At 35.7% G+C, this 15723-nt stretch overlaps 1 protein-coding gene across 1 annotated transcript; it reads left to right on the forward strand.

Moving 5' to 3' along the window:
• Window positions 1-8852: 8852 nt before the first annotated feature.
• On the forward strand, window positions 8853-9797 carry LOC148119300 (olfactory receptor 2B6-like). The gene has a single exon (XM_087897860.1). The coding sequence runs from the start codon at window positions 8853-8855 to the stop codon at window positions 9795-9797; it is 945 nt and encodes a 314-aa protein (XP_087753986.1).
• Window positions 9798-15723: the final 5926 nt, after the last annotated feature.

Below are 15723 nucleotides of genomic sequence, written 5' to 3' on the forward strand. Positions count from 1 at the left end.
CTGAGCACAGAGATGATATCAGCAGATTTCTGTGAGATGAAAAGTGGATGAAAGGCAGTAAAACACCCACACTTATAAAAGGAAAGGACAGTTAATTGCTTAAAGATAATTAAAACAGGCAAAGGGACACAAATAAGAATAAAGGAACAGGTTTCCTTTTGCGTAAGGTTTTTTTTAGTGTGATGTCTTAATCATAGTCTACCATCAAATACTTTAGGAGTATCCTTAATGTTTAAATCAAATATTAGCAGCACGCAATAATTACATCCTAAGTTCTCAAGCAGAGGCAGTCTCTTGCAAGGACCTTCTTTGCTGCCAGTTACCATAGGCTGTTTTAAGCTAGAAAACTGAATAGCGGCACTGAATACTGTAGAGATGCACTTTTCTCAGTAATGCTTGAGTTGTTGCGATATTTGATTATCCATTTGGTTGTTACAGAAAAATTAACTGTAATTGGTGGTTGTTGCCATAATAGTATGTTGCCTGTATTTCTACCTCTAGCAATGGTCTTTATGTGCTAGATTTTAATATTCTTGAGCCTGGGCAAGTTCACAAGTCTTTCTAAAAAAAACATGGTTTACTTGCACAAAACTGATCAGTTTTGAGAGATCTTTAATGCCCTTGAAGTGGTTTTTGTGGGTGTGAAACAAATGGTGAGAATTTGAATTGGTCCCTCTTAATATAGTAATTAGTATATATTAATATATACTTAATATAGTATTGAAATTAAGTCTACTTAATTTATCAGGTCATGTTCATGCCCTGATTTTATATACTTGTCCCTAGCAATAAACATTGTTATACTTGAAAAAAAAAGAATAAAGGAACAGGCACCACAGGACCCTAAAAACAGGACAGGCAGGTAAAAACCATACTAGAAGGCAGAGTGAAGACACAAGTCAAAACACTGCTTAAAAGATGGATAGTCTCCAGGTGCACACACCCAGGTGAGGGTTCTGTGATGTCACATTTGGAAGGAGAACTTACCCTTAAAAGGGTTGAGTTGAGAGCCTGTGGAACTCCAAAGCCCACCCTGCTAGGTTTGATAGACATACAGCAGGGATCTCTCTCCTAGATAATGCATGCAGCCTTCTACCTCAGTATTTCCTCATTCTGCTCCCAAGAACCCAAGCCCTGTGACACTCTGTGGAAAATCTAGAGCAGAGGACCGAAAGGACACTGACACGTGTCTCACTCCAGTAAAACTTTGGACTTCAACACGAAACTTCATTCAGCTAGTGCTGTATTCCTGTCCATTTTGTGACTGTATTGTCTCACTTGTGGGTAACACCTGAGATCCAGATGTTAGCATGAGTAGGCATGGCAAGAAAAACAACCTTCATTGGCCTTTACTATTCTTGATGGGAGACTTTATAATCGATTTGATAGGATTATATGTTACTGGTTTGTCTACGTTTCCTGCTTCATGATTCTATTTTGAGGTGTATGTGTGTGTATTTGTGTGTGTGTGTGTGCGTGTGTGTACGTGCGCGCTTTAGAGACAATTTCAATTTTGCTTTATTATTTTTAATGAATAAATTAAATTATAAATATGCAATAAAAATTTCAAGATTGGTGAGCATTTGATATGTCTTACTCTGAACTGATGAAAAAAAATCACAATGAAGATGCTTGTTCATCCAGCTCTGCATGAACCTGTGGGAATCTGTGTCAAATAGAATGTCTGTTATTGTGATATTTACAGAAGATATATAATCCTAAACTATTTTCCAAGATTTGTACAGATGATATTAATATCAGCAACTTGATACAAAATGAATACTTTGTTCTTTACCTATTTAAGTAAAAATGTATCCTATTGTCACATGACTTTAATTATATTTTTACATATAAAGATAAATATTTTACTATACACTTAAATGTTATGTGAAATTCTTTGGCTTAGTTCCTTCTGGTTGTTTCAATTAAATTTGGAGTGTTACAGCAAATATGTATCTGTTGACCTCTATTTTTCATATACTTCACCTGTTCTTTTGGAATTTTTCTCTTTTTTTGTTTTTCTCCTTCCTTTATTGTATCCATCTTCATTTTTGCAGAAATTTACCTTTTACATATCAAAAATAGCTCACTTAAGGCCTCAGAGTTTTTAGTGATACTAGATCTTTCAGTGATACATTTTATGACCATTGTCTCATTTCTATTCAAAATGTTCATTGTTTGGGAATATGTTTAAATGTTGGATCTTAATTCATGTATTTTTCCAGAGATTTTAAGTGAAGTGGGTACAACCACATTCTGTGGACAAGATTTTCTCTCTGACAGTGTGAAAACTTCATGTGACATATTGAATCTGCACATGAACTTCAGTTCACATCAGCAAAGAACAAACCAAACCGAGGACAGTGTGTGAGAAGAGTGAAAATAGGTTGTAGAAGCACAAAGCATTCCAAAGTAGATCTCCCTCTCTCTGTCTAATTCCAACTTGTAGATCAAGATGAGTCTTTCAGCCATGCCAGTCTGTCTGCCTGCTGCCATGTTCCTTACCATGCTGTTTCTAACTTTAATCCTTTCAGACCACAGGCCTCAAATTAAATGATTTCTTTTATAAATTACATTGGTTGTGGTGTTTTGTCATGGCATAGAAAACTAAGAAAGGTGTAGAAAGTAACTATGACAAATGTGCATGTACGTATGTCTACATGTGTGTATCCATGCACTGAGTTTGACTTTAATATAGCTTTATGCTTAAAAAAATTAACTGTTCATTTCTCACAATTGGTGCCTACTCCTAGTGACATACCTCTTCCAACATGGACAAACCTCCCAATTCTGCCAAACAGTTCTACGAAGTGGGGAATCAAGCATTCAAGAGCATGTACCTATCAGACTTATTTTCTCTCAAACCACCAGAACACTAGTGTGTGTACAATCATTACAGGAGTCTCTACTAGGCCTAAACTTGGTCACATTCTCATGTATTCTTATTTATATCCATCTACTGTTAAATAGAATATGGATGGAACAAAATCTTTAAAAGATTGATATAGTCTTACATATGGAGGAAAGTGAGTACACAGATAAAATATATATGTAGACATGAATACTACATGTATATTTTCCCTATGCTTAAAAATCCATCTTCAACAAAGATGTGCAATTAAAACTGCCCCAAATAATAAGAATACAACGTGTAAAGTGCATGTCTAATAAAAGATTCTCTTGGAACAACCTTATTGGAACCTAAAGAAAAAAAATAAAGAAAATAGGCAGTAGAATCGAAGTATGCATCAGTGGCAACAAATCAAACTCTGCCAGGTTGACACAAACCTAAATAACAGAAGTTTTCTTTATGATGGCCATATTTTATAAATATTACACAACTGTATGAAGTTGCCCTGCTTTTCTCAAAACAGCAAGTGAATATGAAGAGAATTTTAACTATCTCTAGTTCCAATCTAGAAGGTGTCTTTGTGAGTCCTGTGACCAGGTCTTGTGACCAGATTGGTTTGATTTCTTCTTCTTTTCTGATCCTAACGTTTATATTTGGGTTTTTCTTTCTGTCTGGTCTCTCTGGTTTTTTAATTCTGGACATGTTGGCAACAATGGTGATTATTATGCTGAACCTTGGAGGTTTAAAACAGGATGCAACTAATGAAATGAACAGGAAGCTCCCTGTTGATCTGTGGGGCCACAACACTGGCTAAATTGGAGTTGGTTACTTTAATTGCCTTTTTTTTTATAAACTCCTAAGCAGATTAAATTTGCCCCTTTAATAGGTCAGAAAGAAGCGATTCAGACACAACCAGGTCTGTATGCCATCTCTGAGCCTCAGATCCGTCTCCCTCCAAGCATGAACACTATGCACAAGCTCCATAGACCCAGCACCAGGAACACACAAGAGGGATCCGGGGAGGACAGGTGAGTCAAACCAATGCTTAATTTTGCTCTGGATCCCAGGAATGAGATGGGAAAGCCTGTCAAAGAATACTTTTAAACTGAAAAGTTAATTCTCTCTAGTCATTTTGTTTTCATTTAAGGGTTATAAAAAATGCAGATACTGTATTCAAAATCTAACATCATTCAATCTTTGTTTCTAAATTTACATACACAAACTTGAGCAAGGGCCGAATGTAACTTCTTTGTACTTGTTTCTTCTCTTCAATTGAAAAGCTAACAGTAATACTTGTTTAGAGGCTTGTTTATTGTAAGAATCTATCAAATATGGCCATCAGAAGAATTGTATACCTGTGTAGATTTTATATATATAAGATCTGATATGTGCATTTTAGTATGCTCAGGTCCTTCTCACATTTTTATGAGGAGGGCTATGAGAATACACATCATGCTATTTATGTTAAGAACCCACTTAAATATATGTAGACATAATTTCTAGCACTTTCCAGATTGAAATGATTCGCATTTCAATGTTTGTGGGTGTTAAAATAGAGATATTACATACTGAAAGGCCAAATATTTTAACAATTTAAAAGTGGTATAAAACTGACAACTTACAATAAGAGCATCTAATAATCAAGCCAAGAAGTTAAAAAAAATAACATAGCTCTATCTAAGCAAATTTGACTTATTAGCATATAGCTGAGACAGTGTAGAAAATGGGAGCATAGCAAAATCTAAACATGGAAGAGAGTTAACTCTCTGGCTTAAGCCCTAAGGTCAGACGTCCATCTCTGGACCTTTCATTTCTTTTCACATTATTTTATGTCTTGCATATCTAATTTCTCCCCTCATGGGGATGACAAGCAGGTTTTTTCTTCTGATTTATAAAAATTAAATTCAGTTAAATACCATAATTTTCTTATGTATCAGAAAGGCAACAACTCCCCTCCCCTTTCAAGGCAAATGAACTAAGGTTGCCAGAGGTAGCCTTAATTACCACCCTCATTTTACCATTTTGTTCTATTTCTTTCTATGTTCCTATATGACAGGTACTCATTAAACATTTTTGTGAGTCAGATGTAGCAACATTATGGTCTCTACACATATCTCTTTCCTTCTTACTCTTTGTTCTTTCTTCTCTATTTTCTCCTCTCAACTCTACATTCTGAATTTAAGAATTGGGTTTCTTTTATCACAATTTATTTTTCTCCTATACATACAAATATTAATATTTAGGAGAGTATCAAGTATTTAAAAACTAAAGAAATATGCTGCCATTCATCTATAATAACTGTACTGTTCCCTATAGCGGAAATTTAATTGAAATTTATTGGAAACAGCCCAATTTTATCTCAGAAACTCAATAGCATTTAAAAGATTAAGAAATAGCTGTACCTATTTGAAGAGAAATGATGAGATGATGTGAAGATTGGAAAAATGATAATCAATCTGAAACAAGTAAAAGACTCTCAACTTTTACAGTTTAGAAAAATGCTACAGAAATTTCAGTGCCTGAAAACTGATATTCTGAATGCAGCCTTTGCAATGGACTCATCCACACCGGACAGAGGCCACATTATGCAGTTGTCCTTTTAAAGATTCTAATTTGACAGAAGTTACTTAAATGCCAACTGAGAAGTACCTGTCCATGATTAAGTCTGCAATCCCAAAGAAAACTTCCTTTGTTAATAAAGGCAAAATTTGGGTCAGAAGTGCAAAAATAATAAAGGTTTTTGCTAAAACCAAACAAAAAAATCTATTTTTATAATAATCCTCTGCTCAACTGGTAATGCTGCCTGTCCCATTTCTTTGGGGATATAATATAAGAAAATAGCATCTTTTAAGACACTGTTTCTAAAGACACAGTTCCTGGATGAAAAGGGTAAGAAGAATGGAATTAAATGAGACAAATTTAAAATAAAACGTGTAATTGAAGTGATAAAAAATAATAGAGTCTATAAAGTAGAATTCTTAATAATCAACCTAATTTACCATAGATGTTCACAGGCATCTGGAAATTTCTGGAATAAGTCTATAGTAATTTACTGTGTAAGTTACTAATACTGTTGCTGTTGCCTACATTCCAATTGACATCTTGTATCATATTGTACTGTTATTTGTTTTCAATTTACAAATTAAATAGATTTCAATTTCCAATTGTCATGAAAGCAATATGGAGTTTGTATTGAAGCATTTTTATTTTTTTAAGCTGGTGTAATCTCTACAAGGTATGAAGTAGCATACTTAAGGCCAATTGATTCTTACCAAGTTAAAAAAAATGTATTTCTTGGCTAATTAGTATCATAAATTTTATAATTAGAGGTAGAAGGATGAAATGTTGAGTAATAAATAGAATATTTTATTATGCTTCAGCCTTGGAATGAAAAAGTAAAAGATTTTTCTGGGATCAGGAGAAGCAAAATATTAAGTGAGATGAAACTGATTAAGGCTAAAGATACAAGATAGTAATGTAATATCATAAGCATCATAGGGAGTGTGTTCTGCCTGTGTCAGAAGCTTCAAGCCATCATTTCATGAAATGTTGAGTCTAAAAATTTTTTTCAATATAATTTGTTGAATATCAAGAGCCATTGAAAATTTTTGGGCTGAGATATGAATGAACAACTAAATATGAAGGCAAGACTGACTTCCTAATGAGTTGGTGTACTTTCAAGATGGAAATAGGACACGAGTTGGAAAGCTACATATCATGGAGTATTAACCTAAATTTCATGTGTCTACTATGGTGTTCCTTGATAACTACAAATTTAATGAATAGATCAGTAAGAATTTGTCCAGTTGACAATTTTAATGATAGAAGAAATTACAATTCAAAGGGAATGATCACTTTTGGATACCTAAATAATTATGAAAAATAAAGTTAAGGTATTGGGTTACAACTAAACTCTATTTTAGACTTAATATTCTTTGTCTTTTTCTTTCATTTTTTTAAAATTATTTATTCATTGTAACCCAGGCTGGCTTCAAGCTTGCAACCCTCTAATTCTGCCTCCCAAATGCTGGGATTACAGGCATAAGCCATCTCACCAGGCTTATGCAGTGACTCTGAGTTTAGGCTGTGAAGAAAATGTCACTCCCTATCATCCTCACTGTCATTTATCCTCCTCATAGATCAGTGATACAAACTCAGAAAATAGCCCTGGCTAACTAAAACCATCAAAGTCACCAATGTCTCATTACAGTAACAGGAAGTAACAAACAAGGGGGTCGGTAGATCTGAAATCGAACTCTTAGCAGTCACATCAAATTGTTATCTTTGTAGTATTTACTGCTTCCTAATAGATATCTGTTAATTATATATACCAATTATGCATGGTAAATATAAGGCAAGCACAGTATGTTTGGGAACTTATACCAGGTAAATAAAGACTCCATAGTTATTAAATAACTGGTATAGAACAAAAACCGAGGTAGGTTTGCAATTTATATTATATTTCTAAATATGTTTACTTACATAAGCATAGCAATGCTTGTTTTTAGAGAAGGAGAATATTGAAGCACGAAATAGTTAATGACACCTCAGAATCATACAGCTAGTGAACAGAATAACCGAGATTTGAAGGAGGAAGAAAAGGTGCCGTTTATAAAATAACCAGAAAGAAATACAAATCAAATTTACTCAAATATAGGGATTTAAACAAAAATGAATTTAAGAACGTATTTATTTACTGAGTGTATACATACTGCTTGTAACGGTGGGAATATGCATGTCAAGGCATGTGTGTTGAGGTCAGCGGACATTTCAGTAATTGTTTCTTTCTGTTTTTTCTTTCTTCCACCTTGTTTTAAGGCAGAGTCTCTCACTTTTTCTGCAGTCGAGATACACACAGGAACTTCTGGCAGATTCTGCTGTCTCTGCTTCCCATCTTACTATAGGAGTACTGTGAGAGAGATGTGGGCGATCACTACCACACGTGGCTTTATTTTTATTTTTTTAGTAACATAGGCTCCAATGATAAAACTGGTTATCAGTCTTGTGCAGCAAAAATTTTTTCGCCAGTTGAGTTGTTTACCATCGCAACAAAAACAATTGAGGAATCAAAGAAATTGACCAGAGGTTACGTTTCTTAAATGATTATATAAAGGAGTTGTAAGATTTGAATGGGCCAACTGAGGTGGTCAACTTAGTAGAACAAGTGAGCTATACTTAACAATATAGGAGGCTGAAGGAAAATGTATACCTTTGTACATGATGATAATACTGAGAAATTAGAAATTCATATATAGATTATACAAGGATATGAATATTTGAAACTCTGGATTTCTCTAAGAGTAAAACTCCAAGTTTATACAAACATTTTTAAATATCACATTCACGTGGTACAAATATCTTAGGCCTGAAATGCTGAGGCCTTGCTCGGATGTTTTGCTTTCTTCCTCTATGATGATTTCTTTCTCTTTATAGGATGGGCAATAAAGCCTGGAAAGAACCAAAGATGTCCTGACATGCTATCTTCTTATCACACAGGTTTTATGAAACTTCCCAGGTTCCATGATGATCCTGGCCTCTTTGTCACTGTGAGAAAAATTGATGTGCCAAATCATCTCTGGCTAAGACATGCCAAAGTGCATCAGATCTGCCTAAGACACAGATTAGTTGCTCTCTACCTGCTGCCAAGTGGTCTGGAGAAAGATCTGTCATCTCAAAATTTGTGTTAATCTGTACAAAGTTGTCACTACTAAATACCCATGTCATGTAGAGCCAATGGTAGGACTACTGAAGCATTTTTAAAACAAAATTCAGAGAATAGCTAACTTGAATTAACAATCATTAATTAACATTCCCCAGGTACACGACTGACCTTTCAATATTATAACAATGTTGACACAACACTGTACAGAGAGAAAATGGGAATTTTATCTCAGCGTGTCTTGCTTCTAATTCTCAGTTGGTTCCTCTTAAATAATTAATACCCATCCCTGAAGTTGGATATTTATAGGTTGTAACTAAAATTTTACCTGATAATACTAATATGTGGACCAACAATCAGAGCTTGATAGATGGCTTCATCTTATTGGGATTTTCTGACCGGCCTTGGCTGGAGACACCTCTCTTTGTAATATTTTTGGTGGCCTATATCTTTGCCTTATTTGGTAATATCTCCATTATCCTAGTTTCCAGACTAGACCCCCAGCTTGACAGTCCCATGTACTTCTTTGTTTCCAATCTTTCTCTTCTGGACCTCTGCTATACTACCAGCACTGTCCCTCAGATGTTGGTCAACCTTAGAGGTCCAGAAAAGACCATCAGCTATGGTGGCTGTGTGGCCCAGCTTTATATTTTCTTGGCCTTGGGCTCAACAGAATGCATCCTTCTAGCCATCATGGCCTTTGACCGCTTTGCTGCCATTTGCAAGCCCCTTCACTATCCTGTCATCATGAACCAGAGACGGTGCATTCATATGGCCACAGGGACCTGGATTAGTGGCTTTGCAAACTCTCTTGTGCAGTCCACTCTCACTATGGTGGTTCCCAGGTGTGGACAGAGGGTAATAGACCATTTCTTCTGTGAAGTCCCAGCTCTTTTGAAGCTAGCTTGTACTGATACAACTGTGAATGAAGCTGAACTCAATGTTCTTGGAGCTTTGCTGCTCTTAGTGCCACTCTGCCTCATCCTGGGCACCTATGTGTTCATTGCTCAAGCAGTACTGAAACTCCGTTCTGCTGAAAGTCGCTGGAAGGCCTTCAATACATGTGCATCACATCTGCTGGTGGTCTTCTTATTCTACTTCACAGCCATCACTATGTATGTTCAGCCTCCCTCAAGTTATTCTCATGATAGGGGCAAGATCATGGCTCTGTTCTATGGCATTGTTACACCTACACTCAACCCGTTCATCTATACTTTGAGGAACAAAGACGTGAAGGCTGCTCTGAGGAGAACACTGACAAAGGAGTTTTGGGTCAAGCCAAGGTAGTCACTAAAGAAAGATCAAAAAAGAAAGAATATACATATTTGCCTCTCAAAGAAGGTTCTGTACTTGGAATTGATGAGAAAACCATCTAATAGATGCCATGGAGCTCACAAGAGTAACTGGATCTAGAAGGAAACAATCAACTCTTGGTTAAACCTATAACACACTTAGGTACTTGTAAAAGTGCAATAGATCCTTCACTGTAACAATGACCTTAAGGTATGCTTGAGCTCCCTGCAGGACTGAAAGCGATGTTCATACAGCACCATGTGGCCATGCCATTTGTGATTCTGAGTCACAGCAACAAAAGAAAATACTACTTTTTTCTGTAAATCTTGAGATTCACAAGAGAAGAAAAACCAATTCTATCATTTTGAGTCAATCTTTAAGGAAACTTTTCTTAAATACTAAATATTGACCAATGTGGACTTTGGTTAGGACCACTCCCTAGAAATTCCAGTTACCTGACCTTTAGGTGGGTGGAGTTTACAGGTTAAATTTGTGTCTTACTCTCCCCACTTGAGTTGTATCCTGGGTCAAATCTTTGACTCTATGATGGGTACCTGCTTATATTTGTAACTAATAACCATCAACGTAATGGCACCCAGATAGGAATCATCATTTAGTTATTGTACCAGTGGTGTAGGAGGCAAGAGTAATGAGCAGAAGCAGAAAGGCCAAAGGCCCTGTGATGGTTGACATCTGAGTTACTATCTAGAAGAAGCTCGGAAATAGATGGGGCAATAGTCATTTATTTTATCTCATGCCTCCCTTTTGTAATATTTCTTTGAGTACAGCCAGATTGTAATCCTGAATGGTTTGTTTAGAAACATTTTTTTTCTTCAATCCGTGTATTACCTCTTTTCTGTATAAAGCAGGCCAAGTGTCCTATTATATTTTAGAACCATTTTAGTTAATGAACCAATCAGTTAAATAAATCTGGAACAATTTTCCTGTTATACCAATTGATTTTATATCTAGCCATTTTGTCTCTGATGCCAGGAAGTTTCCTTTTGAATTAGTGTTTCAGCCTTTTGGGGGCAGATGAGCAAAGGACAATGTACTCTCATCTGTAACTACTTCAGGCTGAAACTAGAGCACCTTTATCAGGGCCCAGGAAGGCAGAAGGGCTAGTAAAAGGCTGGGCAATGGAACATTTTTCAGAAGCGTTTTATAGTTAATCCATCTGAAGAAACAGGGAGCAATTACATCAGCTGGACTGGTTGGCATTAGCTTTTAGCTCAGCAGTTTGCAGTCTGCAGGTGATCACTGGATGAAGTCTTTAAGCCAAATAGAAATATGCTGAGACAAAAATAGACTAGGGACAAAGGTTAACATTTAGAAACTGAAAGAAAACATTACATGTGAAAATTTTAGGCCCATGGCCCTAGTCATTGGGGAAGGGGAGGAACTCTAAGAACAGGAGAGATCCCATCCTCAGGAATAGACTGGTGAGGAAATAGGCTGTACTTATCTGGAGTCTATTTGACCTGTGGTAGCTGGTCATTTTTATGACAGTTTTTGACATTCTTAGGACTTCTTTAATTCCCCTCAACTTACACGAATTTTTAGTTTACAAAAAGATAAAAATTCTAGACATTATCATTGTATGGAAATCCACACTGTAGAGAAATCAGCTAACAGGCATCTGCAAAACAACTGGAACAGATTTATACCTTGGAGTCTTAATAAAAGCTACCGTTTTGGGTTAAAAGTCATGAACTTTTTTCTGCCCAGAGAGTCATTTATATGTCTTTAGCCCAATGAAAAACACCTTTAAGTCTATACTTAGAAGACAACTAAAGGAATTTTAATATCTCGAGTTTGTGTAAGTAGACAGTGTTCTACCAGCTTATCAGAACTTCATTGACCAATGTTTAAACTCTGAACCTTTGAAATCTTAGTATAATAATGGCATAGGAAGAAAAAGAAATCTCAAGCATTTTTGTTTTTATATTCCTTAAATTAATTTCTGACACCTTCAGAACTTATTAAAACTTTTTATATTCTAAAACCTTTATATGCCTCAGAGAAATTTTTTTCTTTCTAATTATTTACCAGAGACAGAAGTAGTCATTGCTGAGAGCAGTAATTACAAAACACGTGGAAAGTTACACCTGAGATCTGTTTGTCCTTTCAATTGAAGTCTGTGAGCAAGGCAAATCTGTTTGCTTTGTCTTTAACAAGAGACCCAGCAGCTTTAGATGAACTGACTAATAAAGTAACAAGGTAGCTGCAGCCTAGTGGGAAGGAACTCATTGGCAATGGAATTCATAGCAATACAACATAAAATAATATATGCTCACTTGTGTTAATAAACCTGTGCATAGTATTAATGTTCATTCTTCAAGTAGTGTAATTCTCATTGTCCATTTGCTGTTGAGAGTAAATTGAAACATTACACTTTGAGTTTTTTAGTGTTTCTTAAAGTCTTGATAAAATGTAAGTATCAAATATTAAAACTTTTATTTTATATTGGAACAAAATTTGCTTATTTATGTTACGACAATAATATGAATTTCTAAACAAAATCACCAAAGAGATATTTTTCTGTTGTAAGGTTGTTCAGGTAATTTCCCAAGCCCAGTAGTTCTAATTGACTCTGACCACATCACAAACTTGCCAGAGAAATATTACAGATTGGATGTAAAAATCACCTTGAATTTTTTGACCATATAAATGTGACTCATATCTTTATAAAAATGCTTCTTAGTGTTACAGTGTTAGAATACACTGAGAGAGACCAAAGACTTAGACTCAATTCAAATTTAGATTAAATGAATTTATTCTTACTGCTAGCAGAAGGAAGCAGACTTAGAGCCTAACAGCATGCTGTGTCATAAGGAGCTAAAGGAAGGATTTATAAAGGTGAGCATCAAAGGTTAGATTAAAATTATCTATGGAACTCACAGCTAGGCAAGAAAATTGTTTTACTGCCCTCAGATGTTTCTCTTTTCTGCTGTAATAAAAAGACCACATCAACCCAATCCCACAGCAAAGTTTTCAAGAGCAGAAATACCATCTGCAGGCCACTAGACTCCCACAGGCATTCCAGGACAAAGGTCAGTGGCCACGAGGGAATGTCTGGTACCATTTTAAGTTTCTTTAGCCACCACAGAAGAGTTATGTGTAAATTCTTACACAGGGTTGAGCACTGTGGAGGAAATGTCACTAACTGACTGGGAGAGAGCAGGAAGTAACATAGTGCCATCAGTTTAGGGTTGGCTGTCACAGCCCATGCTACAAAAAAGTTAATGAATCTAAACACAAGGCTAAATGAATTAAAGAATGTGTAATATCAAGCAGACAAATTAAAATAGTTTAATGGTAAAAATAATGAAAACTTTGTTTTCCTTGAAATGAATTTAAAATATTAGTAAATGTATTAAACATATTGGCAAATTTTGTAAATAGACAGTGGCCACCAAAGAGACACATATTTAATAAGGTAAAAATATTCATATTGTTAGATTTCAAGCCCAGCACAAATAGCTGACCTGCCTATTTAGTAAAACAAAGTAGATGCTGGCTGTCCAGTTCTCCCTGCATCCTTTTGTCCCTACCTATAACAATGTCCTTCGGACTGGCATACCCTTCCCCCTTCCCTAAACTTCTCCAGACCAGGGGGTGGGCTGCCCTTCTCACAGCTGTCCTTCCCGATATGATCTAACCATTATGGTTGCCTGCTCTTTTGTCTATTCCCCTTTAGGCCTCCTGACTACTGCACCTGGTCTCTTTCTCTCCCCTATCCCTTCCTCTCACCTTCTCCTCACATGGCTATGCACTCCTACACATCTATAGTGAACTTTCTCCTCCACCATACCTAGGAGTAGTCGTATCCTTTCTTTTTTGTTTCTTTTGGTCATTCACATACCAGAACAAACTGTTGTTGTGGTTATGAGAGATAAATGGACAATGTCCAATGATGTGGTAAACAAAAGTTTTGCAGCTTGAGTAAAAGTATTTATTATCATCTTATCAATAAGACAAGCTTATTACTCACTGACCACATGTGTGAAATTCTCAAGAATAAAGAAAAATTATAAAAAATAAAATAATGGATTGTAAAAGAAAAAATTTAAAAAAGAAAGAACTCTGTGATGGAAGCTATAAAATAATGATACATGCAACTAAATAGTACACAAGTAAAAGACAATAATGCATTAATTCATTAGAAGAATAAATATTTTCTAAATGGTCAAACTATCCAAGGCAACCTTTAGATTAAATGCATTTTCGTAAAAATAGCAATGACCTTCACAGATGCAGAAAAAAATGCTAAAATTCAAGGAAACTTGAATGATTCAAACATCCATTAAAAAGAAAAAAGCTGAAGGCATTACAGTGCCTGACTTATACAATGAAACAATAATCACAAAATCTTCATAATACTGGTATTAAATTAAACATGGGTATATGGGATTTGTGTAGAATCACTGGATCACACACAGCTTAACTGATTGCTTTTTTAGTACAAGGAATCACACCCAGAACATCTTGCATGCTAAGCAGATACTATTTGCCAGTGAGCTACTTCTTTATCCTTAATTAATTTTTCAGCTTTGTTTAATTAAACTAGTAAAAATCATAAAATTTCAAAATATATTTTATATATAATGACTGTATATATAGCTTATACAAAATGCTTATACATGTATGCTTGTATAGATACATACATACATACACACACACACATATATATACATACATACATACATACATACATACAGTCTGGATACATCTGTTTCCTCTAATATTCAACATTTTTATGATGAAAATAGTCAAAATCCTTTCTTCTAACTTTCTAAGAAATAAAGTACATTTGTTATTTTGTCACCATACTATGTAACAGCAAATGAGAATCACTTTTACCTAACTAATTTAGTATCTGTAACTCAATCTGCCTTCATTTACTGCCCCCAGTAACTACTCTCAATATCCATGAAATCAGTCACACAGTCCGATCAGCATAATGTCATTGACTAGCATGATGCCTTGATGACAGGTGATCAGGATACAAACTAAGTTATGACACAAGACTAAAGAATTGACATAAATTTGAGACCAGCAGAAAGCAATTTGCTTATTGTGAGTCTTATAGCATGGTTTGGAGGAAAAAGCATTTGCTAATTGAAAAGCAACAATCCAGGAACAAGGAGATATGTTAATCTGTTCAAGTAAGGATCTAGCAGGACAGCTGGGGTTGGAGTTGCAAATTAATTAAACTTACAATGATCAACCATCATTTTCCATGATCCACTCACTTTCTGTGCAGACAAACTAGAAAAGGTAAAAGGGAATGTGTTGGGAATCACCGCTGGATCTTTCAAATCCTTGATGAAAGCACTAAGATTTGTGATTCCTGTGAGGATGCAATACTGGCTTTTCCAACTCTTACAGCTCTCATTCTCCAAAACAGGGAACCAGTGAGGGAATTCTGCCAGCTCCTAAGTGCATCTGTGACAAACATGCATGTGTTCTAGAGCTGGAAAACAACCACTGGGGATGTGCTGAATCCACATCCATGCCCCACTGAGTTGAACTTTAGCTAAAGGATTTTTGATCACCTAGCCCCATAGTTTCTACTTTGACTTTAGGACCATAATGCTTTGGGGGGGTTCTATTTTCTCTAATAGCAATTCCATTGTTGTGATCGAATGTCCAGTAAGAAGAAACTTATGGAAGCAAGGGCTTATGTTGGCTTAAAGTTTGAGAAGGTTTCATCATTGGGGAAGAGATGGTAGCAGGACCATGAGGCTGCTGGTCATGTTGCATTAATAGGCAAGAAGCAGAGAGCAAACAAGACGTGGAACCCAGGTTAGAAAGTTCCAAATTTACAACGTTCTCCAAAGAAACTCAATGTCCTAAAGATTCCAACAACCTTCTGAACAATACCACCAGCTAGACACCACACTTTCAGATACATAAG

Source organism: Myodes glareolus, chromosome 18 (genome assembly GCF_982192425.1).
Source record: "Myodes glareolus chromosome 18, mMyoGla1.1, whole genome shotgun sequence".
NCBI classification, from domain to species: Eukaryota; Metazoa; Chordata; class Mammalia; order Rodentia; family Cricetidae; genus Myodes; species Myodes glareolus.

Excerpts from the sequence above, each read along its gene's own strand:
- LOC148119300 (XM_087897860.1), top strand. The coding sequence starts at position 8,853 with ATGTGGACCAACAATCAGAGCTTGATAGATGGCTTCATCTTATTGGGA.